The 25,353-nt window shown below is 33.3% G+C and overlaps 1 protein-coding gene across 1 annotated transcript in view; it reads right to left on the reverse strand.

The window, feature by feature from the left end:
- Positions 1-3,228: 3,228 nt before the first annotated feature.
- The window catches only part of LOC120224403 (protein eyes shut homolog), a 149,342-nt gene continuing 127,217 nt past the window's right edge, over positions 3,229-25,353 (reverse strand). The window contains exons 6-9 of the mRNA XM_039222641.1: positions 11,311-11,482; positions 10,319-10,397; positions 3,454-3,653; positions 3,229-3,261 (exon numbers count right to left, since the gene is read on the reverse strand). Coding sequence (XP_039078572.1) covers positions 3,243-3,261; positions 3,454-3,653; positions 10,319-10,397; positions 11,311-11,482 — 470 coding nt within the window. The 3' untranslated portion in view covers positions 3,229-3,242. The remainder of the gene's footprint in view (positions 3,262-3,453; positions 3,654-10,318; positions 10,398-11,310; positions 11,483-25,353) is intronic.

Raw genomic sequence — 25,353 nt, forward strand, 5'->3', positions numbered from 1 at the left:
ATTTAAAAAGATATAAAAATAGAAAAAGGAATAAAATGCCTGACAGAGTTTAAAATTTGTTATTACAGTATGTAAGCAATATTAGTGCCCAAAGAAGAATGCAGATTGAGTGAACCAGTATTAATGCCAAAAAGATTAGTAACAGAATAATAAAATTTTCCAGATATGAAGAAATAAATAGAAAAATATATAACATCACACATTCTGGTAAAATGCTTCAATGTCAAAGATAAAAAGGAAGAGAATTAAATTTTAAAGACTCTATAGGCCAGTCATTGGCTAAGTATTTTATACATCATTTTTAATTAAACAATTAAAAATTGTGTATCAGCATTCATGAAGGAACTGAATCGACTGCATTCATAAAACATAATGTTCATGAGAATAGGCCGTTCTCTTGTTTATTTTCTACAATGATGGAAATGAAAGCAAAATAACAACATTAAGTAAATAATCCTCAAATGATAATAAGGTCTAAAAATTTGTACTTCTCCAAGTTCTAATTCATACGTTAAGCTAAGAACACAACAAAATATTTTAGGACGGCAGTTTCAAATTTTCCAGACAGTTTTTCATAGAGCATAAGATTTCAGTCAGAAGAAAATTAGTTTTCCTGAAATCGTTAGAAAACCAACAGTATAGAAAATTCTATAGATCATTAAAGGCTGAAATATTTTACTAACAAAATTTCATTAAAAAGAAGACTTCAGGATAAGTCTCATGAAGGTGTAAATGTACAGGCTTTGATTTTTTCCCCAATTAAAATCAAACAAAATTTAGAAAGCTGATTAACCAATAAACCAGCAATAAGAATATAAACATTAACACTGATTTGTGTAAACATTGAGGGAAAATGAGCATAATAAAGACAATGACAAAAATTTTACCATATTTCTAAAAGTACACTTTTTTTAAATTAAATTTGAAGAGTGGAAAATAGGAATCAACAGTAGGTTTGGTACAATTGTTTAAATAAAGATGATTATTTTATTATGGCTTAAATTTTTTAATGTTTATTTATTTTAGAGACAGAGAGAGCACAAGTGTGGGAGGGGCAAAGTGAGAGGGAGACAGAATCTGAAGCAGGCTCCAGGCTCTGAGCTGTCAGCAGAGAGCATTATGTGGGGCTTGAACCCACGAACCATGAGATCATGACCTGAACTAAAGTAGGACACTTAATGACTGAGCCACCCAGGCATCCCTATTGTATTATGGTTTAAATAAATAAATCACAGGTTAATCCTTAATCTACAAACAAATTTATGATTTAATTTGTAAAACAGTCCCTCTGATGAGTTTTCTTCGTAAATAAATAGCTTGAGGATTGTGCTAACTTGGCTCCAACATCTATGGCTATTCACATCACTGTGCAAGTCCCCTAGAAACTGAAATTTCCAAGCATTTAAATTACCATTCACAGACTTTCAGGAGCTTACAGGAATATTCAAACAGCAGGGAAGTTTGAAGACAGACAACTCTTATTTAATTGCAGTTTGGGTGTGCATGGGTGGCTTAGTCATTAAGAATCTGACTCTTGGTCTCAGCTCAACTTTTGATCTCAGGGTTTTGAGTTCAAGCTCTGCATTTTTTAAGTGGAGTCTACTTTAAAAAAATTTAATTTGAATAACCTTCTAGCTATAATGGTTGCCTATGTCCCTGGGAGATAAGCCAGGAAAAGAAACAGACCTCTTCAGTCGAAATTCCACGGACTTCATGCTTTAAGAAAGGTCAGCCCAACTAGCCCATTGATAACATCCCCTAAAAGGAATATTTGTAGCATAGCTTTTATAGTGCTTGAATTGGCAAGGCTATAAAAAATACATTTTAGTTTTAGCTTCACTTATTTCTATTTTTTTACTGAACAGAATGAGTTTCCATGATTTACAATAACAGAGTATTAATTGGAAATAAAAGTTGAACTTACTGTTGTTGACTTCATGCAGGCACTGATTAGGTATAGCCAGAGGGTCCTTACAGTGGCTAAGTGACCATTTTTATAATGATATTTTTAAAAATTACAAATATATTGGAAACATCTTTACTTTCTATACTTTATCAAACCACCAGAGTAAATCAAGCAAAATTCATGCTCAAAAATACAATATAGAGCAGAGACAATACATAAACCCACACTACAAATAAAAATGGCAAGTTAGATCATATGTAATAAACAATAACTGTGTCATAATGATAACTTAACACTGTCTGTGTATGTTAAATGAAACAATAATAATGATGGGTTTATGTAAAAACAATTCCCTATGTAAGCCTTATTAGATATATGCTTTTAATAAAATAATACAACAGATAAAAATAAATAAAGAACAAAAACACACTGGAGATACTGAACAAAGAAAATATGTGGGGGCAATGTTAAACATAATGCACAATATATTAATAATTTTAAAAAGAATTACTTGATAAATATAAAAATAATAGATACACTTTACTGTTAAATAACTACACACCAAAAGAAACATGTCCAACCTTCCCATAATTTAAGATTTTTAAGGGAAACACAGTTGTTCACAGATTTTAACTTAATATCAAGCTCTCAAAAATCAGAATGAAATAGAGGGGGTAAACTGTTTTTTGTAAATATGTGGGTTCAATTAACATTTTACAAATAGAACAGCTAATGGCTAAATTCTCAGAATATCAACCAATTATATATTATATCATCATAAAAAACACAGGTAATGAAAATTATCTCCTAAGAATTTTTAAAAGGTACCTTAAATAGTAGTTGGTTAAAAAATACAGTGACACATTAATTCATTTTTATAATCTTAGCACATAAAAATTTTTATGAATTGTTAAGATCTTAAAATTGTAAGTACAGCAAGAGGAGTAATGAATCCTTATAATAAGTCTATTATAAATATGAACTATTTATGTGTCATTCATGTGGTATAAATATTTAAGAAAATAAACAAGAATTCAATTCTGGGAAGAATAGGGGATATAAAACAATGATACAATGAGAGATAATGAAATTTGGATGTCCAACATGGAATTTATATGAATATTTAGTATTTGGAAAAACATGTAAGCAATGCTTCCTTAGAATTGTTGATTTAGGGGCCCCTGGGTGGCTCAGTCGGTTGGGTGACTGACTTCAGCTCAGGTCATGATCTCACAGCTCGTGGGTTAGAGTCCCGCATCAGGATCTGTGCTGACAGCTCAGAGCCTGGAGCCTGCTTCAGATTCTGTATCTCCTTCTCTCTCTGACCCTCCCCTGATCACACTGTCTCTCTCTGTCTCTCAGAAATAAATAAAACATTAAAAAATTTAAAAAAAAAGAATTGTGGATTTAACTTTGTGATTTCATTTTTTTAATATGAAAATTTACTCAAAAACTTAGTATCTATATTTCAGAGTGCATCACTCTTATGAGGTTTATATGCTTTCCTAAATATATGTTTAGTTAATTGTGGGTAAATAAATACTGACCTGCAGTAAAACATGTGTCCAGGTCTATCAACACAAATCCTTCCATTATGACAGAGGACCAAATTCAGTTCAGGCTGAGCACAACTGTTAATATGTACTTCACAATATGCACCAGTGAATCCACCTGGGCAAATGCAAGTAAAGTCATCGACTGATTTCTGACAGAAGTCTTCATTCATTGAAGGAGTTGATGTACAGTTCTATTAAGAAATAATCAAATTTGATTATTAGCGATAAGACTAACAATTTTATTAAATTTATATTTTCTTTAAACATTTTTAAGAAATCAATATGCAAGTTTATCTGCTATTCCATTCATCTAGGAACTGAAATATGTTTTTGGTAATAAATGATTTTCACTTTTTGTCACCAGAAATGTCCCATTGTTTATTTTTCAGAAATAAAAAAAACAACTTTATTAAACTTTACTAAAATACGTATCATGGTAGTAAACACCTACTCCCCCACATACCCAAAGAATGATGCTACACTGTTTCCTATGTATATCATTTCAGGAATTCACTGAACCTTAGTATACATGCCAGTTTGCCTGGAACAGCCCCAGATTAATTCTGTTGTCCTAGGGTGATTAATAGTGCCCTTATTAACTCTCAAAGGAATCCTGGGTTCAAACACATACTTACAACAGATAATTCACAATTGACTTACATCTCTCTAAAAAACAAGGCATCCTTAATACCTGAGTTTTATTCCATTCAGAATCCTTTTTTCCACCAAAATCATTTTAATACGTATATTCTTTTTTCAGATTTATTAAGGTATATGTGACCAAAAAAACCCATGCACTATATTTAAAGTGTACAGCATAATGATTTCATATACACATACATTGTGAAATGATTCCCATTGCTGAGCTAATTCACACAGCTATCACCACAGATATTTACCTTTTTCTTATTGAGAATGGAGGGTGTAAGAACACTTAAGTTCTACTCTCTTAGAAAATTTTAATTGTAGTGTTATTAATATAGTCACCATGTTATTTATTAGATCACCATAATCTATTCATCTTATAGCTAAAAGTTTGTATGATTTCCCTGCCTTTTCTATTTCTCCCACCCTCCTACTCAATTATTCTATTCTCTGTATCTGTGAAACCAAACATTTTTTTAAGATTATTTTTATAAGTGATCCCAGGTAGTACAGTATTGGTCTTTTAGTTTGGCTTATTTGCCTTAGCATGCTGCCCTTCAAGTTTATCAATGTTGTCATAAATGGTAGAATTGCCTTCCTTTCAAGGTTGAATAATATTCCATTGTATATATAGACACCACATTTTCTTTATCCAATCATCTATTGATGGACAGTTTGTTTCCATGCCCTGATTATTGTGAATAATACTACAGTAACATGGAGATAAAGATATCTTTTCAAGGTGATGGGTAATTTCCTTCAGTTATTTACCCAGAAGTGTGATTGCTGGATCATATGATGGTAATATTTTTATTTTTGTGGAAACCTCCATAGTGTTTTCCATAGTGACTCTACCAGTTTACACAGCCATAAGCAGTACCAATATCATTGCCAACATGTGTTATCTCTTGTGTGTTTGCTAATAGACCTCCTAATAGGTTGGGACAATATCTTACTGTGGTTTTGGTTTACATTTCCCTGATGATTAGTGATGTTGAGCACCTTTTCATATATCTATTGGACATTCTCTCAGTGGAGAAATGTCTCCTCAAGTTTTTTTGCCCATTTTTTAAACTGGGTTATTTGGAGTTTTGTTTGTTTGTTTTCTTTGTTTTGCTGTTAAGTTGTATGAGTTCTTTATATATTGTGGATACTAATCCCTTATTAGATATGTGGTTTGTGAATATTTTCTCCCATTCCATAGGTATCTTTTAATTTTGTTAATTCTTTCCTTTGCTGTGCAGAAGCTTTTTCAGTTTGATGTAGTCCCACTTATTTATTTTTCCTTTTGTTGCATTTGCTTTAGGTGTCAAATCCAAAAAAAAAATAATGATCGCTAAAATCAAATATCAAGGGGCTTACCAGATATATCTTCTTCTAGGAGTTTTAACATTTCAGCTCTTACTTTCAGATCTTTAACCCATTTTGAGTTGGTTTTGTGATGGTATAAGATAGGAGTCCAGTCATTATTTTGCATGTGGCTCTCAGTTTCCCAACACCATTTTTTGAAGTGACTATCCTTTCTGTATGTGCATTCTTGTCTCCTTTATAAAAAATTAATTTACCATATTTACATAGATTTATTTCTGGACTCCTTACTATGTTCCATTGATCTGTGTTTCTCTTTTTATGTCAAACCATGCTGCTTTAATTACTATAGCTTTCAATATAGTTTAAAACCAGGAAGTTTAATGCCTCCAGCTTTGTTCTCCTTTCTCATGATTTCTTTGGCTATTTGGAGTCTTTTGTGGTTGCATACAAATATTAGGTTTTTTTTTCTATTTCTTTGAAAAATGCATTTGGAATTTTGATAAGAGTGGTATCAGTATCAAGTCTATAAATTGCTATAAGTGGTATGGACATTTTAACAATATTAATTCTTTCAATTTAAGTTTAGGAAATAGAGGTGCCTGGGTGGCTCAGTCGGTTGAGTGTCTGACTTAGGCTCAGGTCATGATCTCATGGTTTGTGGGTTTGAGCCCCGTGTTGGGCTCTGTGCTGACAGCTAGCTCAGAGCCTGGAACCTGTTTCAGATTTTGTGTCCCCCTCTCTCTCTGACCCTCCCCTGCCCATGCTGTCTCTCTCTCTGAAATAAATAAAAAACATTAAAAGAAAATGTAAAAAAATAGAATAGGAAATATCTTTTCTCTCCTTTTTTTCTTTTTCTGTACCTTCATGAATGTCTTATGTCTTGCATGAACGTTTTACAGTGTTGCGTGTATACATCTTTCACCTCCTTGCTTAAATTTATTCCTAAGAATTTTATTCATTTTCATATTATTATAAATGGGATTGCTTTCTTATTTTCTCTTTCTGATAATTCATTGTTTGTGTATAGAAATGGAAATAATTCTGGGGGGTGCCTGGGTGGCTCAGAGGCTATGTGTCTGGCTCTTGATTTCTGCTCAGGTCATGATCTCACAGTTCATGAGTTCAAGTCCTGCATCAGGCTCTGTGCTGACAGTGCAGAGCCTCCTTGGGATTCTCTCTCTCTCTGACTCTCCTACACTCATGATTGCTCTTTCTCTCTCTAAATAAATAAATAAACATTTTTTTTAAATCAAGAAATGCAACTAACATTTGTATTTTGTCTATTTTAGAGCATGGCATGCCCATGTTAACAACTTAACTTTGAATGTATACAAAAGCTCTAGATTCATGCTTTCTTAAAATTCAGGATGCTAGAGTGTGATCCAAACCCATAACTTCTCAGGGAGAAGCTGGAAATTAGAGATTTCTTCTTCGTTGTATGGCAGTGTGCAGGAGTGGGATTTGTGGTGAGAGTGTGTCTCAACTTTCTTATCAATTTTAGTGTGTTTATTTTATCAGTTGCCCAATGTGTGGTAATTTCTGAATTTCTCTCTAGGGGACTTACTCTGTGCACAGCTGTACACTCAGAGCATCCATGGCAGGAGGGAAATTCAAGAGCCCCATAAGTCACCATCCTGGTCTAGAGTTACTATGTATCTAATCATAATCTCTTAATTAGACAATTTTCCTATGTATTTTCCCAAATTTGTGTCTGACATTTCTGCATCATATAACCCTAGAAATACAGGGGCTTTGTGGAGTTAGAAACTAAGTTTTTAGGAACTTAGAAAGTATCTGTCTCTTATTTTTTCAGCACTGGAATGTTTTTATGCTTTTATACTATTTTTACCCACTTATGAAATAAATGGAATTTTATTTAATGTAGGTATATTTTTGCATAAAATGGTGATAATTTCATCCACTTCATACAGGTTCCAACGAGAATTTAATAAAATAATAAATATAAAGTAATTAGCCCTTTCTTGGGACATAACAGCTATTCAGTAAATGTTGTATACTTTCCCTTTATATGCTGAAGGCCAAAGCCCTTGTCAGCTTCTATTTAAATCATTTGGCATTTGCCTAGAATAGTAAGTGAGTTTTTTGGGTTGTTTTTTTATTTTTCTTTTGGTTTTTTTTGGTATATTTAATGTCTACCATAACATGCCATATGCTTCTTAAGTTTACATTTTGGATATTACACATGTGTTCATCTCCTGGAAAGCACAAAGCCGGGTGCTTTAAACATGGAATGACACCATTTTTCTTGGTAATGTTAACTCTAAAGAGATTTGCACCTATAATTCTGAGAAATAATTTATGGAACTTTATGACATCATTAGTAAAACATTTTATGTGCTCTTAATATGTTGTCTACACAGAATTTCTTTTCAAAAAAAATTTTTAAATGTTTATTTACTTTTGAGAGTGAGACAGAGTATGAGTGAGGAAAAGGCAGAGAGGGAGACACAGAATCTGAAGCAGATCCCAGGCTCTGAGCTGACAGCACAAAACCCCATTTGGGGCTTGAACTCACAAACTATGAGATCATGACCTGAGCTGAAGTTGGACGCTTAAATGACTGAGCCACCCAGGCACCCCCAGGATTTCTTAATGAATATACAGAAATATGAATCATTTTCACTCTGGAATTTAAGTTACTACATCTTTAGAGAAAATTACATATACAATATAAAATATTTCTTTTTTTAATATTTTATTTATTTCTGAGAGAGAGAGAGACAGGAAGACAAAGAATCCGAAGCAGGCTCCAGGCTCTGAGCTAACTGTCAGCACAGAGCCAGACGCGGAGCTCAAACCAACAAACAATGAGATCATGACCTGAGCTGAAGTAAGACACTAAACAGACTGAGCCACCCAGGCGCACCAATATTTCTTTAACTTATTCTGAAAAGTGGTATTTTCTAGAACTATCATTAGTTGGACATTTATGCTTATAAACATTTAGTGACTTTTAAAAAGTGTTAACATAACAATAAAACTCACATTGAAATGGCTAATATGACAACATTGCATTCATATCATTTATCAAATGGGAAATTAAGGATTTATCAAAAATAACTAGAGAATTTAATTAGTATCCCTTTCAATAAGAAATGGATTGTGCCCTTGATTATGAAACTCAAGTCACGTTTGGAACCCAGATGGTGATCTTTTATACTTGCTCAAGTGATAGAGTTAAATCTATGATTTTATAAATGAATGCCATTTGGATATTTGTTCTACCTTTGCTGAAAATGTAAACTCCTTAAGGATAACCAAGGGCACTTAGTAGACTTTGTAAAGGTACCGCAGTTATTTTCATGAAATGTGAATGCAGAATTCCACAGGGAATAACATGGAAACAACATGATTCCTTCTTAGCCATATGGCTGGGTATATATAGAATGATTTATTAGAAAGCATTACATAAACTAATTGAATTATATCTCCCATGGGAAGAAAAGGATTGTTTTTAGACTGCCAAAAGTTCTGTCTCTAGGGTTAACAAGAATCTTTTACCAATTAATTAGCAGGCTTAATGGAAAAAACAAAAGCAATTTCTTTTTAGAAAAAAAAATCAAATATTCATTTAAAATTCTTAATCTTTCCTGGTATAAAACTTAAGGCAGATGGCTTTTTTTCTGTTTGTCATAATTTATATTATTTTCCTTTACTCTATTTAAATACAATAAAGTGTTTTCCAAGAATAATTTACTAATTTAATTTCAGAAAATAAGAAAAATAAAATGTTGGGGTTTTTAGAGACAGAAAACAAAGTTAAGAGTGATGTTGCAGATCAGGGCAATCTGGACAATTAAGCTATACCCCAATACTATATTCATTCAACTTGCATTCCAAATGCCATGCCAGAAAATGTACAGAAGTATAGCAGTAAAAGAGCAGGGATGCATTCATTATGGACTGTTTAGCCAGAGCAAACTACCAGATTGGCTAGTCAATGTACCAATTATCTCTCTGATAGTTGTGTTCCATCTGAGTTGTGTAGGTTAGATCCAGAAGTTGTTCTTTAATCTCTGAACTTCCCAAAAGAAAGAAAGTTATTACCTGAGATCCTCTTTATCAAAGAATTTCTCTCAGAGAATCATGTGTTTTCTTTTCTTACACTGCTATTTTTAAGGTAATGGGCTACTTTCTTCAAATAAGATTTTGGAGAAACAGAATATATTAAACAGATAATCATTAAACTCTTCTATCTGAAGAATAGAAATGGAACATGGTACCCATTACAGCCTTAACTTATCCAGTGAAAACTCTTATTAAAAGTCACAGAATTTCTCAATTGTGTGTAGCTCTGAATAAAAAATACTACCGTAGTCTACTATTCCTAAGGCATAAATTGACTATGAATACTCTGTAGCTTGTTAAACTGAAGATTTAAACTCAAAAGATCTGATATGAGGCCTGAGTTTCTCCATTTCTAACAAACTCTCACGTGATTCCTAAGCTGATAGTCCATGGAACAAACACTTAGCAAAAATCTAGTCCAACAATTTTATTTTATTCTCAAAAATAAAACAAGTCCAAGAGTGTTACGGCTGTCAGCACAGAGCCTTAAGCAGGGCTTGAACTCACAAACCATGAGATCATGACCTGAGCTTAAGTCAGACATTTAACTGAATGAGCCCCCCAGGGCCCCACCCCCAGGATTTAATTAATGAGTGATCCAGATAGTAGAAATTGATGATAACAATGGAGGAGGAAAAATGAAAAGAAGCTGTGATTTTTCATTCTGTTTAGGACAACTTAGAAACTCCAAAGAAGAAAGTTGAAAGAGCAGTTAAATCTTCGATAACTGTAGATAACTTTGAAACTCATAGCAAATAGTTTGGTTTTTATTTTAAATTACTTTCGATTTAATAAAAATTATGAAACTTACATTAATCTTGATCTCACATCTTGAACTAGTCCATTCTTCAATACATGAACATTGATATTCACTAATGAGATCTATGCATCTGAAACACAGAATTAAATTTTTAAATAGGTAAGATATTAAAGCCTAATTTCAAGGGAGTTTCACCATTTTAAGTTTTTCTTTTCCAGTTAAGGTTAAAAAAATACATTCCCATAAGCATTAGAAGGCAGAGTCTGTTCCTGGTTTCTTATCCTTCAAGGTGACTGGACAGAAAAAACAGATCAATTTTAATTTTTGTCATCTTCCCCATGGCAATACAAAGAAAGATAAATAGTATGTCTAGAATTTATGTAGGGGACTGAAGCCAGCTATGGCCAAACTGCACTGCAATGAGCTACCTATCCTCATCCTCTCTTCCTTGCTTAGAAAGTCAGGGGCAGGAGTAAATAAGAAAACTAATGCTTGCAGAGGTAGGCAGGTGCATCTATGAGTTATTCTTTGCTGCCTGCATCTCCTAGAAATATCGGGGTCTAAATTTGCATAAAGTAGTATTCTATCCATGAGCAGGATAGTCAATATACAATTCCATAATGACAACCAAACAATACCTTACATGCTCATAGGGATGAAAGAACCAGTCTACTTAGGGACATTTTAAATACTAAGTGTGTGGTATTATCCCTTCACAGAACAAATAATAGAATGTCTCATCATCATACCTTCTACTTCTATTACTGAGAGCAGTTACCTTTAAGTATATTAAAGTCCAATTAATCCACATTTATTGAAAATTACTTTATGCTAATGAGCAGAAATAAAAGAAGGGCAGAGATGATGTATCAGCACATTGCATTAAGTAAAACAGGCAGCATCTGTCATCTTAACTGTGCTTAGCTCTTGTTTTATGAAAGAGCATAATTAAAATTATCTTTATCAACTTTCCCTTGACATTAAATCTTAAATATTGTGAGTTAAATTTACTTTTGGATTTAATAATAGAAAAAAATAGCTACCTTCCATGTAGACAAGGATTTGAGAGGCAATCATTTGCATTTGCTTCACAGTGTGTTCCAAAAAATCCACTCTTGCAGTCATAGGTATAATGATTGATGCCATCAGTGCCAGGTCCATTATGGAGACAGGGTTTTGATAGACATTCATCTATATTTACTTCACAATTGATGCCTACAAAAGAAGAGACAAGACAAAACATGAGACCATTTAAATATAAAACTCAAGAGTTTCTTCATTATGGTAAATGTCACCAAGAAATCAAACTCCCTCTCCTTAAAGGTAATTTGACGTATTGTAGCAAAAGAAAACATTTTTCAAGGTTAAACATGTTTAGAGGCCTATGAACTTGCACAATACTAATTTAATGTAAATAAGAGAAACAAACTACAAGCTTAATCTATTTAAGAATATTTTTTAGTGTGAGGAATTGCTTACTGAGAATATTGGTGAAGTAATGAATTACATCAAGTTGTCACTGTAAATACTAAATCATAGTTTTTTTTTAATAACAATTCTTGACAGTTTAACATTTCTTACCTATGGGAGTTAAGAAAGAGCTTGACTTTTTCAAAATTTGGTCTTGGTGAGTCTATTAATGGGCTGTCTGAGATTTCTAAATGCAACCTAATTTTAGTGAAATATCTAGTGTTTTCAAAGGCCAAGTTTTAAATATTTATTAAGCACCTACTGTGAGTTACCTCTGTGATCAACCAGGGGTACCAAAAAAAAAAAAAAAAAAAGGAAAAAAATAATACAACAAAACAAGAAAAGAGAGTGACACTTTTAATCCTGAAATGTGATGTTAGAGGCAATATTTATAGTTAGAAAACATCTGAAGAGCAACATAAACAAAGTTTAATGGAAACTTAGATTTTATTTTAGGTTTTACATGTGAGAGATACTAGTAGAAAGTAGAGAAACAAGGTAAAAATGGTTGGAATAATCTCTTAGTCATTGTGTCCATCCTTACTGTGCATCTAGCTACCATCAATTGAGCACTTAGTGATGCGTCAGGCCCTGTGGTGAAGCTTTTATGTATATTACCTCAGTTAATGGCCATCTAACCTGGAGGCCGATATTATTAACTCCAACTCATTGGTGAATAAACAAGAATTTGGAGAGTTTCAATAATGTTTTCAAGTGACACAGACCATAATAGCAGACTGGGATACGAATCATGTCTCCTGGAATTATGATTGTAATTAGTTTAAATGGACAATTCTGCATCTACTATGATATGTGTTTAAGCTGCTGTAATGAATAACACAATAGATACTGTTAAAAACAAGACAACATACAAAATAGAGTCATTTCACAAACCAAGACTTAATTACAGTTTCAGCGATCCTAGGAAAAAAATCTTAAACCAGTCAGTCAGGAATCAAATCACCTGAACAGCACTAGTTAGGTAGTCTGCCTGATAGACCCCTGCCATGCCCTAATGACTGCCATAAACAATCTGCTTTTCTGTCTAGAATTACTTCCTTGTTTCTGCTCCCTTGGGGCCATAAAAGTCTTTCATTTTGTACAGCTCCTCAGTGACATTCTATGTATTAGATTGGGTACTGTCAATTTGAGTAAATTTTGAGTAAAATTAAAAGTTTAATATGCCTCAGTTTATCTTTTAACAATTCCAATTAAAAATGTCTCTTATAGCCAAGAACATAATATTTAGCTGAGAATGAAGATAAGCTGATTAAACACACAGCTATCATAATACATATAAACAGATATTTATAAATAAGCTAGCTCGAAATAAAGAGAAGTTTATAAGTAAATAAGTTTATTACAATGAAGAAAATAATGATAGCAACAATAATAATAAATAACTGATATTTGGAGACCTTACTATATGACAGGCACTGTTAAGAACTTATATAGATCAGCTCATTTAAACTTTTTTTTAATGTTTTACTTATTTCTGAGACAGAGAGAGAGCATGAGCAGGGGAGGGTCAGAGAGAGGGAGATACAGAAGCCGAAGCAGGCTCCAGGCTCTGAGCTAGCTGTCAGCACAGAGCCTGAGGCGGGACTCGAACCCAGGAACCTGAGCCGATCATGACCTGAGCCGAAGTCGGACGTTTAACCGACTGAGCCTCCCAGGCGCCCCTCATTTAAACTTTATAAAAAAAATTTTGGACATGGAAATCGCTCTCCCCATTTTATAGAATAAGAAAATCTCATGGCTAGTAAATGGCAGAGCACATGCAGTTCACCACTCTGTGATACCATCATACCACATCTTAATATGTAACAGTATGGTGTCTGTCCTAATGAGAGAGCAAACTGAGTGCTTTTGGCATTTAAGAAATGAAGCAATTGAGTCCATATCTGAGAAAGAAGATCAAGAAAGCTTTGATGTTCATGGTGAAAAGGAATCTGAAAAAATTCAGATAAATAGTTTGAAAGGATACATTCTATATGAGTTAGATATCTCAGCATTTGTTTGCATATTAGGCAAAAAGTTGACTAATGTCAGATAGGCAGCCATTTCTCAAAGTGATATCACAACTTTATATATATATATATATATATACAACTTATATGTATATATATATATATACACTACATATAGTAGAATTATTTATTCAAATGAATATTATTTAGAGCACTCACACTGGGAGAGTGATTTATTGCAAATGAGGCTTCAAATGTAAAAAAAAATATTTTTGTAAATTCTCTTTGCCAGATTGTCAGTTTTCAAGTCAAAATTCTATTACATAATGGTTAGATTTTTTTTTTTAACCATAACTATATTACCTAAATAGATCTTTGGATATTAATGATGCTCTAAGAATAATGTGTGTAAAGTGGTCAAATCTGCAGCCATATTTAAAAGGACCATCAAAAGTTAGGCTCATAATATGGATTAAATAAGCATAATAGAGCACATTAGGCTATTAATAGTAAAAAAAAAAAAAGGACCCCCTTTCCTAAATCTCAGTGGTTCCTGTCACACAGGTTTATTTCTTACTCATACTCTGTGACCAAGGTGAGCATATCCACTTGACATTATCTTCATTCTGGGCCCCAGGTTAATGGAACATCTAACTGGGACATTGTCATCATCATGGGACAGGGCAAAGGGCACTTGGCATATACTGGTTCTTAAATCTGCCACCTACATTTCACTTGCCAATCCAAGTCACATGAGAAAGCCTATCATAAATGGAATAAGCATGAGTGGTCTTCCACCAGGAAAAAAGCAGTTATTTATAACAATAATAATTTTAGTGAAGACACATTAATCATTTATTAGGACATCACCGGTTTACTGACATGATCAACTAAAACCATGTGTTTAAAATAACTAGTCCAGGGCCTGATACATATTTAACACATTATTAATATCATTTTCTTTACAAAAACTCACAACTACATTGTATCAAATGAGTGGTTTTGGTGTTTCCAGAGGCAACATTCTAATTAGCATGATGAGTAAAAAGTGACTCTGTAAGACTATGTAGAATATTGGCAGAATCAATGATAAAATTTTCAGTTAAAAAGAGATGGTCAATTCACCAGAAAAATGTGTGGCAAGGGGTAAAATGATAAAAGGGAACTGGGCAGGAGACACCTAGCATTGTTTAGAGCAGGAGGCTTGATAGAAGATACTACTCTCTGCTGTTGAAGTATTCTCTGGAGAGAGGGCAAGTGTGTCTCAAATTTGTAGGAGAAACATCATCAACATTATTTTAGGAACTTTTCATTCCCCTACTGTTTTATTTAGTAATTATAGTCATAAATTGACATCCTAAGTAACTTCCAGAAAGAATAAGAATGTAATGATTAGCTGACTTGGACATTCTTGTCCCTGTAATGTACACTTTTTAAATTTTCAGATAATTTTAGATTTATAGAAATTTGCAAAGAGAATAAAAACAGTTCTCATATACCTCACATCCAGTATCCTTCATTTTAACATGTTACATTACTGTGTATAGTAATGTCCCCCACCAATTTTTTTTTTTTCATTTTTAACACCCATAATCCTTCAGCACCATACAAATCATGTCCTCTTTTTACCTCTTTAATTCATTATATTCTATCCTTACCCTTGACTACCCTGATGTAGTTATACTGAACATATGTCTCCTCAAAGATTTGTTCCTCTTCCTAGCCCTCTCTTTTCCTAGATCTTACACAATTCATTCCTTCACTTTCTTCAGGTGTTTATTCAAATGCCATTTTCTCAGTAAGGCCTATTTGACTATGCTAGATAAAACCGCATCACCTTCCTTATTCACAATCACTGTTATCCTAATTTTAATATTTTCTCCCATAGCAAGTGAAAATGTGTCCTCTTGACTTTTTCTTTTTGTCTACTTTTCCCGTTACAAGCTTAACTCCAAGAGGGCATTAATTTTGTCTGTCTAGTTCAATGCTTCCTTCCTCCAATTCATTGTGGTGTGTGTGTGTATTTATATTTTGATTTACACAACAATTTTGTTTTCGTTTTTCCTCAGAAGTCTTTGCCTCTTCCCAAACAGGAATAAAACCATTCTTGAGAATCTGGAGAAACTATCAGTCCTTGGAATGGTGAGAATCAGAATCTGGAAAAAAGTGATCTCTCTGAGGTGTGTGCATGAAAGGCATGTCTTATCTGTTCAGTCAAGGGGGATTATTTAATGGAATCTCTATTTTTCCCTACCTTCAAACAGAGAAGCATTCATGATAAGTTAAAATGTAATAAAGGTGTGGAGAGTGTTGGATTCTGGTTGAAAATGATCTCTCATAATTATCAACTCTGAGAAAGAAGGAAATACTGTTGTTTGTGACAACATGAACTTTCAGGGCATTAAGCTAAGTGAGACAAGTCAGACAGAGAAAGACAAATATTGTATGATATCACTTACATATGGAATCTGAAAGGAAGGAAGGAAGGAAGGAAGGAAGGAAGGAAGGAAGGAAGGAAGGAAGGAAGGAAGAAAGAAAGAAAGAAAGAAAGAAAGAAAGAAAGAAAGAAAGAAAGAAAGAAAGAGAAAGTCAAAACCACAGAGAAGGAATAAAAGCAGTTGCCAGAGGCTAGGAGTAGAAGAAATAGGGGGAGCTTGGTAAAAATCACACAAGATGGATAAGATCTCAGGATCTAATGTATAATAACATGGTGACTATAGTTGTGATAATATTGTATTTTATAATTTGAAATATGTTAACAGAGAGAACTTACATTTTTTCTTAAAAACAGATAAAAATTCTGAAGTGTTAATTAACTACATGGGAAGGAGGCAAGATGGCAGAGAAGTAGGGAGCTCCATGCATTTCGCTCACACCTATCTCTCAAACAGAGAATGCCTGAAGCCATAGGACACTGAGCGGCAGGAGTTTTGGAAGAGAAAGAGACAGAGTACACTGGGAAGGCACCCTCATAAGGCTACCTCAAGCAACAAGCCAAAGTACACATGGTGGAGAGTCCGAAATACCACTACAAGTAGGGAAATAAAATAACCAAAGTTTCAACAAGAGAGACCAAGAGACACCATTCAAAGAATACTTCCTGAATGGACAGGCCCTAGACAGTCAAAGAGCCTTCTTTAATACAGCAGCACTCACAGGTGCAGAATGCAGAACAAGCTTTTAAAACTAACAAGAGACAGAAAGCTAGCCAAAATGACAAAACGAAAGAACTCTCCTCTAAAGAAATTCCAGGAAGAAATAACAGCCAAAGAACTGGTCAAAACAGATATAAGCAACATAACTGAACAAGATTTTAGAACAATAGTCATAAAATTAATCGCTGGGCTTGAAAAAGGCATGGAAGACATCAGAGAAACTATTGCTACAAAGACCATAGAGCTTAAAAATAGTTGTGATGAATTAAAAATGCTATAAATGAGATGCATAATAAAATGGAGGTGTCCAATGCACAGATTGAAGAGGCAGAGAGGAGAATAGGGGAATTAGAAGACACAATTGTAGAAAAAGAGGAAGCCAAGAAAAAGAGAGATAAACTGATCCAGGAACACGAAAGGAGAGTGTAAGAGCTGAGTGATACAATCAAATGGAACAATATCCATATCATAGGAATTCTAGAAGAGGAAGAAGGAGGGAAAGGTGCTGAAAGGAGTCCTTGAACAAATTAGCAGAGAACTTCCCCAATCTGGGGAAGGAAACAGACATTGAAATTCAAGAGGCACAGAGAACTCCCCTCAGAGGTAACTTGGATCAATCTTCTGCATGACATATCATAGTGAAACTGGCAAAATATAAGAAAGAATGAAGTCTGGTCATTTGTAGCAACATGGATGGAACTTGAGGGTGTTATGCTGAGCGAAATAAGTCAGGCAGAGAAGGACAGATACCATATGTTTGCACGTATAGATGGATTAGGAGGAACTTAACGGAGGACTATGGGGGAGAAGAAGGGGGAAAATAGTTGGAGAGAGCAAGGGAGGCAAACCATGAGAGACTCTTGAATGCTGAGAACAAACTGAGGGCTGATGGAAGTGGGGGAGAGGAGAAAGGGGGGTGATGGGCATGGAGGAGGGCACTTGTGGGGATGAGCACTGGGTGTTATATGGAAACCAATCTGACAATAAACTATTTAAGAAAAAAAAAAGAAAACATGAAAACAACCAAGTAAAAAATAATTAACTACATGGGAGAATTTCTTTATAATGTATACATGTATCAAATCATCATGTTGTGCACTTTTAATATCGTACAGTTTTGTCAATTATGCCATAGTAAAGCTGAAAAATAGAAATTGTATATCACCACCATAAATGGAAAAACATTATTATGTTCCAGAAATGAAAAAATAACCAAAAAAGCAACAAAAACATAATTGTCAACCCATCTAAACTTTAAATTATTCATCTGCAAACTATGGATCAAAACATCTACATTATAGCATAGTTGGGAGACTTACAGAGAGTATATATACATTTCTAGCAGCATGAAGGAGACAAAAAGTGCTATTTATGATAACTATTATTATAATAACATGATCACTTATTTTCTTTATAAGATTCGAACTGAATGTTTTGACATTTTCTCCATGAATCCAAGCAAATAAAAAAGAAATGTTATTTAGTATTTGTTAGACATTACCAAAGGCTTGCTCCAAATCTCAGTCTTAGTTCTTGGCCTAATTTGCCTTATATGCCAGATACTTCCTACTACTCATCAATGTAACAAACACATATTTATTGAGCATCTATCTATCTGGGTTTAGACGTAGTTCTGGACTCCCTTCATACTTAGTTCTCGTTGGCATAACATGTACTTTCACAGCATATCTCCATCATAGTGTACAAAAATTTTCCAAGTGACTTAATGAGGAACATTACGGGCTTCATTTGACCAGAGAAGAAACATAACAATTCTTTTTTGTTTGTTTGTTTGTTTTACTTTTTGTTATGTCTAACCTATTTTCTTTTCTGTTATCTTGCTGCCTGCTTTGGGGCTTACAAAACCACAAAATATCTCCTAGAATAATAGTTTTATAGTTACTAAATATTAATGTATCAATCACTAAAGAGACCAAAAGCTTATACAGTTTTTAAATATTATGGAAAAGTAAGAATATTCTAGGATTTTATTTATTTATTTTCTTGAGATCACAGGTTGATTCTTAATCTCTTCTTTTCAGCTGAGAATATTTCTAGACTTAGTTTTTAGACTATACTATCTCTTTTTAAAAGTTGGACAGGCACAGGAATGATTCAGTGGTTATAGAAAGCCATAAATGTAATACAGGTGCATAAATTAGGAGTAAATGGTATACATACAAAATTAAGAAACTCAGAAACCAAATTTACTAACATTGATGGTGGACAGCACTCAGTTGGGAGCACCTAAAAATAATCTGCTCTCTGTGCTGGAGACTTCTAGCTTTAAAGTCAATTTACTCCCTGAAAAATATTTTTTTAATAAGAATAAACTGTCAGGTGTAATATGTTTCCATACAGTTCTAGATAAAGATGTATATTTTTGATTACACTAGATCTTATTTAAAGTCATATATAGAATCTCATGCCACAAATCTTCTGTCCAGTGAAATTTAAGTTCTTTTAACATACAACCCATATTATCAATATGATTTCTTTGGAAAGAAATCTTTTAATTTTTGCAAACATATCCACAACATACAAGTTTGGAATATTTTCAGTTTGTAATTCTAACATTATTAGAGTCCTTGATTTCATTAATGGCATAGACAGTTCCTATTCTAAGCAGAGTAGATGATAAATTGTGGAATTTGGAGGACTTTCCATGCTCCTGTCTGTGTCAAAACCTTCTTTACCAAACTGCCTCAACATGTGTCTCTATATGGAACACTTTCACAGTAGAAATTAAAGAATCCTTTAGAGAAACAAGCCATTAAAGTATATGAACTGAGAAATGTGATCAGTAAAATATTTACATGCATAGACAATGTTATAACAGAAATAATATATGCAAATATCTATCATCACCTGACCTCCTATCATCTATCTATCTATCATCTGTCATCTATCTATGTATCTATCATCTATCTATCTTACAAACTTTTCTCAAGTCTATATTCTTTCTCTTGAAGCCCTTTTCACCTGACTTTCTCCAACTGGTCAGTCTTAAATGTTAGACAAGTTTTCCAAAATGACTTTTCTGATATCTAATCCTTTTCACTTCATATATGTTATCCTAACAAAATACTTAATGTTCACTTTAGTGTCGCCTGAAATAAATGTAGTCTTTTTAGCCTAAAACTATTTTCTCTGGGTCAATTGCCTTGCTTACCATTCCTCCAATGCTATCAACAACTCTAGTACCCTAGTTTAGAAACCTAATAGAATTACCTGTGGAGTTCAAAAAAATATATAAATTCCCATCTTTGAATCTCTGGGGAGTATGCCTGACAAGCGTATTTTTAAAAATGTCTCTTCAGATATTTCCAAATCACAGGCAGATGTTAGGAATCACTGCTTTCATTAAAATAGCTTAGAATTATATATTATATTTTCTTATATCTATGTTTACTCCTGATCGTTCTGCCTGGAATGTCATTTCCCTAACTCTGCTTACTGGAAGTCTGATTTTACCCAGGCCATACTAAAAATCTAACTCATTTTTAAAATTTTCTTTTAATATTTCCTAATAAAAATTAGCTAACATCTTTTATCAGATTATCCTTAAAGTATATTTATTTGAATTATTTTCTTATATTCCATACTTAATGATTGAGGACAGAGATCATATTTACTTATTTTTATTTCATATAAAATGCCAAATACGAAGCTTCTCATGTTGTCAATGATCAGTCTGCTTATCTAATGTTGAAAATATCCAAATTATGATAACATTTTGAAAATGAGTACAACTTATATAATAGGATGATACATATGAATAACCTAATAAATTAATGCAGAAACAAAATAATTATATAATCAATGGACCTAGCAATCAATGACTGAAAATTCAAATGAACACTTCTAGCCTTTTTCTTTAAGTTTATGTATTTATTTAGAGAGAGAAAGACAGACAGCAGTGGTGGCAGAGAGAGCGGAGAGAATCCTCAGAAGGCTGTGTGCTTACAGCAGGGCTCGATCTTGGGAACCAAACCAAGAGATCATGACCTGCGCCGAGATTTAGAGTCAGACACTTGACTGACTGAGCCACCCAAGTGTCCCTATTCTTCTCTGTTTAGACTTAAAAATGAACGACAGACTGCGAATTGGTTTTGCAACTTTAGTTCATTATAATATTAATTTTAACCAAAAAGTATGACCATTATAAATAATTAACTTGAGCATGTATGAAATAAAGTCTTCCATAGTCTTTTTCCCAGAAATAACCATTTGGAATAATTTGGTAAATATATTTCCAATTGTTTTAAGTATAGTACTTCTTTGCCCAATGTTGACAGCAAAAAGACAAACACATCACCCACAGCCTTACTAAGAGATCAGAACTCAGGCATAACATTCTGAGATTACTTCACCAGGCAAACCACTAACTAGTATATTTTACCAAATAAGGATGAGAGTAATAGAAATTTCAGAGGAGAGCAGGAAGATGTGTATCAACTACAGTATCAAGAACTGCTTCAGTGGTAGAAGTTACAGTTCTTTCCAGTATTCACCCTCTTGTATATTTACTCAGAAAAAAACAGACACATCAGAATTTATGGGGAACATTTTTCAGATGAAGTGTATTAATTTTTGAATGCAGTTGCAGTTTATTATGGTATATGAAGTGATGAGCATCCCAGATCCTTGTTCAAAACAGAGGAACTCATTTCTTCTGCTGCTGGAGGTGTTGCCTGCCAACAGTTTGAATGTGAATTCTTCCCCATGAATTGAATTTTCTTTGGCTAAAGGGAATTGGCTTGCTCAAGTTTGGGCTCTCTCACTGGTTGATATATGGTACATGAGAGTGACTCAATTTGGGTTAACTCTGAAGGATGCTTCAGCATGCCTGAGTGATTAGCTGAGGCTTCTGTTAAAACTACCTCTTAGTTCAACATCTTTCTTTCCCAGTCCTACTCTTGTTTTTCTCTAACAGGCACGGTTGTTGAAAATATCCTCCATCAGTTCCCTGCACGTAAATCTCAGTTTCGTTTTTGGGAAGCCCAACTAACGAACAGTTTTCTAAGAAATGAATTTTTCCCTCAGAGTCCTTTTCTATATTTGGTTAGAAACAATAAAAAACTGTTGAAGGTAAATAAATTATAGCTATAAGAAAATATATCATTAATGCAAAAATAAAATCATGTGATTTTAAAGTTTGGATTTTTGTTTCAAATGCCATAAAACAAGTATAACTAGATTTTATATGTCGATCTCAAGAGATATCCTACAGTGCTATATGTTGAACTTCTGAATAAAAGTACTAATATATTAGGTATTGGATTAAACAAGCATCGATTAAGCATTTAGTTAACAATCACTTTGCTGATGTACTCATTGTTAGGAAAAATTTTATGGAGACATTGCATAACCCATATTTATTTTCAAAAGCTCTCCAAAGATCTTTTACTGATGCTTTCTTTTTATGTCTATAAGATTGAAAAGGGCTTGGGGAAGCCCAAGATTGGGGAAGCGCTTTTAACATTCATCATAGTAGTCCTTAGAGTTATGGACGTAGGACAAGTATCAATAAATATTTGATGATAAAAATGATGATAGTGATGCTCATTTAATCTTATCTCTCATTTTTTGTACATTTTTTATGAAAAGAATGGAGGCAACTCTTCAATATCAGGCCAGGATTAAATGAAAGCTCTCTCTCTTAGATTTCATTACCACAGGAATATGGCCTGACATTACAGTACTTCATAGTTCATTGGAAAAGTCATAAAAACAATTACTATGTCATTAGAAGGAACTTTTAAAGAGGAGATTCAAAGTACCCTTCACAGAATTGCTAAGACAAGCAAAAACAATATTTCAATTCATATATGTTGCTCCCTTATTGTTTTTAGATCATACCAAATGAAGAAGTCAAGAAGCATGTGAAATGAGCCATGTATTTAATTAGGCAACTATGTTAAGAGCTTTGGAAAAGTGAGAAGTTGTTCAAGGTGAAGGTATGCAGTGCATATGAAAGTGCAAATAGGCATATGAGGACAGATTAAAATTGGAAGATATCAGACAAGAGAAAGTGTTAATATTCATAACAGAGTAAGAGAGATGAGTAAGAGTCCTGTTCTAATGTATAGATAATCTCTTATTATCTCAGGTGTTGACTGAAATGAACATGTTAAAATATTGTCAGAACTCATGAAATTCACACATATATACCTTGGAGCACACACTTTAAGAATGATTATTGGAGGCTAGCCTGAATGAGTGCCCAGAATACCTACATGCAGTTAGTGTATGTTGTTGAGTATCAGCAGTCAAGACTGCTGCACTCCAGCTTCCAACTCATAAGTCTACGAATTGAGATCATTAGGATTAATTTTATGGTTTATTATATAGATATAAATGCACACAACTTTTTGTTTCTGATTCTACACACCTTAGTCATTCTACTTCAACATCAAATTCTTATTTCATCTTACATGCATATCAAAATCTTTACATAACAAAGAAAATACCTTGGTAGACAAGACTGAAAATTATAAGAGCCATAAAAATGAAGTTTGGAAAAGAAAGTGATTTTGTAAAAAGAATTGTATTTAAGCTACTTGTGTTTATATTTAATGAAAATAAGAACAAAATAACTAAGAAAGAATATTTTGATATGGTTAAAATTTGAATGTGTGACAATTTCATTTTAGATAAACACGGCTGATACTCAATGGGATATACTGACACATAACTAGTATCAAAATATTGAAAAGTCCATATACAGGGGCCTGAGTGGCTCAGTCGGTTAAGCGTCCAACTTCAGCTCAGGTCATGAACTTGCAGTTTGTGAGTTCAAGCTCCACACAAGGCTCTGTGCTGACACCTCAGAGCCTAGAGCCTGCTTCAGATTCTGTGTCTCCCTCTCTCTCTGTTCTTCCCCCTGATCACACTCTATCTCCCTCTCTTTCAAAAATAAATAAAAATTTAAAACAAGAAAGAAAAGTCCATGTAATTAGCCACCTAATGTGGCTATCTAGACTTCACCTATGATAAGTAAGGGATGACATACGGTGCAGAAATATTAGGATGTGCTGTGTGCTTATATCAAACTGATCATTATGCAATTTTATTATAACCTCTGAAGATAAATATCATAAGTACATTTTGAAAAGTATCTCATATAAGTAAAATGGCACTTAGTTAAATTTGGTTGAATCTTACTAAATTGTACTTTTTTGTATTTGGTAGCAATCGGTAAAGAACCATCTTTTAATGCCTTTAGTAGGTCAAATTATATTTCTATAGAGAGGAAATATATCTTGAGCAGTTGACATCTTTCCTTAATAATTCAAAATAAAAGTAAGATTAAAAGACCTACAATTATGTGACTGGCAGCTGACAAATTGAAGCACTTTGCAGAATCCTGAGGCTTTGAACGAAATGTGTGACATTTTGCAATGTGCGTTCCTCTTATTTCTGACAACTCCACCAGGAACTCCACCAAGGAAATCAATGAAAAGCTCAAAGTTTTTATTCTTCATTTGAATGGGCCCTAAATCCATGGTCTTAATGAAATTTAAAGATTTTGTTTACCTCATACCCTCCAGGTTATGCACAGAGACATTCTGACATCAAGACTGATTCAGGTTCTGTGAAGCAATCTAACATATCAAAGAGAAACCCTTCGGGAAAACAAAGCAGACCAACCAGTCCCTCAGCTCAAGCTGTGAACCAAGATAGAGTAGAAAATAAATGTTCCTGATTAAAACCAAGAATCTCCTTCAGCTAATAAAATTTGGGGGTTCTTCTTTAATAATAAAAATGCTATAATGACAATAATAATAAAAATGCAAAATCATAAATACAAAATCAGGCACAATAACTTAGAAGAACCACTTCTAAGTGAAGGTCCCTAAAGTTCAAATCATTTAGCTTCACAGTGAACTCATCTGACCTTGCTATTATTCTTAATGCAGAGCTGCATAGAAAAAAATGAAAATTTTTCTAATTAATATTACTTCTACTATTATCTATATGCCTAATTCCTCAGTTTACTTAAGTGGGAAGTACAGTTTAAAACTAAGTCAGTTTCATCATAAAGCTAGAAATCCATGATGAAATATATCTAGTGAACCCACTGCTTTCAGATTTTATTTTCTAAAATTAAAAGTGTTTTGACTGATGTGCTTGTTTTAATCCTTAAAACAACAGAATAACATTTTACATATACAAATCGTTTAAACAATGGATTATGAGCTACCTCTCAATTCATAGTTTGGTAAAACATAGTATAGTTTCTACAGACTACATAATATATCTCTAAATATTTAATTTTAGAAGCCAGTTGAAATGTCAGGTGATAATTATAATACTTTGTGTTTTTTATGGTAGTTTATGATTTACAAATACATTGCATGTGTCCATTTGATTTATTCTTTAACAAACCTGTCAAGTTGACGTTATCCATAGGTAATAGAGAAGGAACAGTGAGAGCTGTACTGTTGAGTGACTTTGTCCTAGATCAAATAGCCATAAAAGCAAGATT

Source organism: Hyaena hyaena, unplaced genomic scaffold (assembly GCF_003009895.1).
Source record: "Hyaena hyaena isolate Hyena2069 unplaced genomic scaffold, ASM300989v1 scaffold_1170, whole genome shotgun sequence".
NCBI lineage: Eukaryota > Metazoa > Chordata > Mammalia > Carnivora > Hyaenidae > Hyaena > Hyaena hyaena.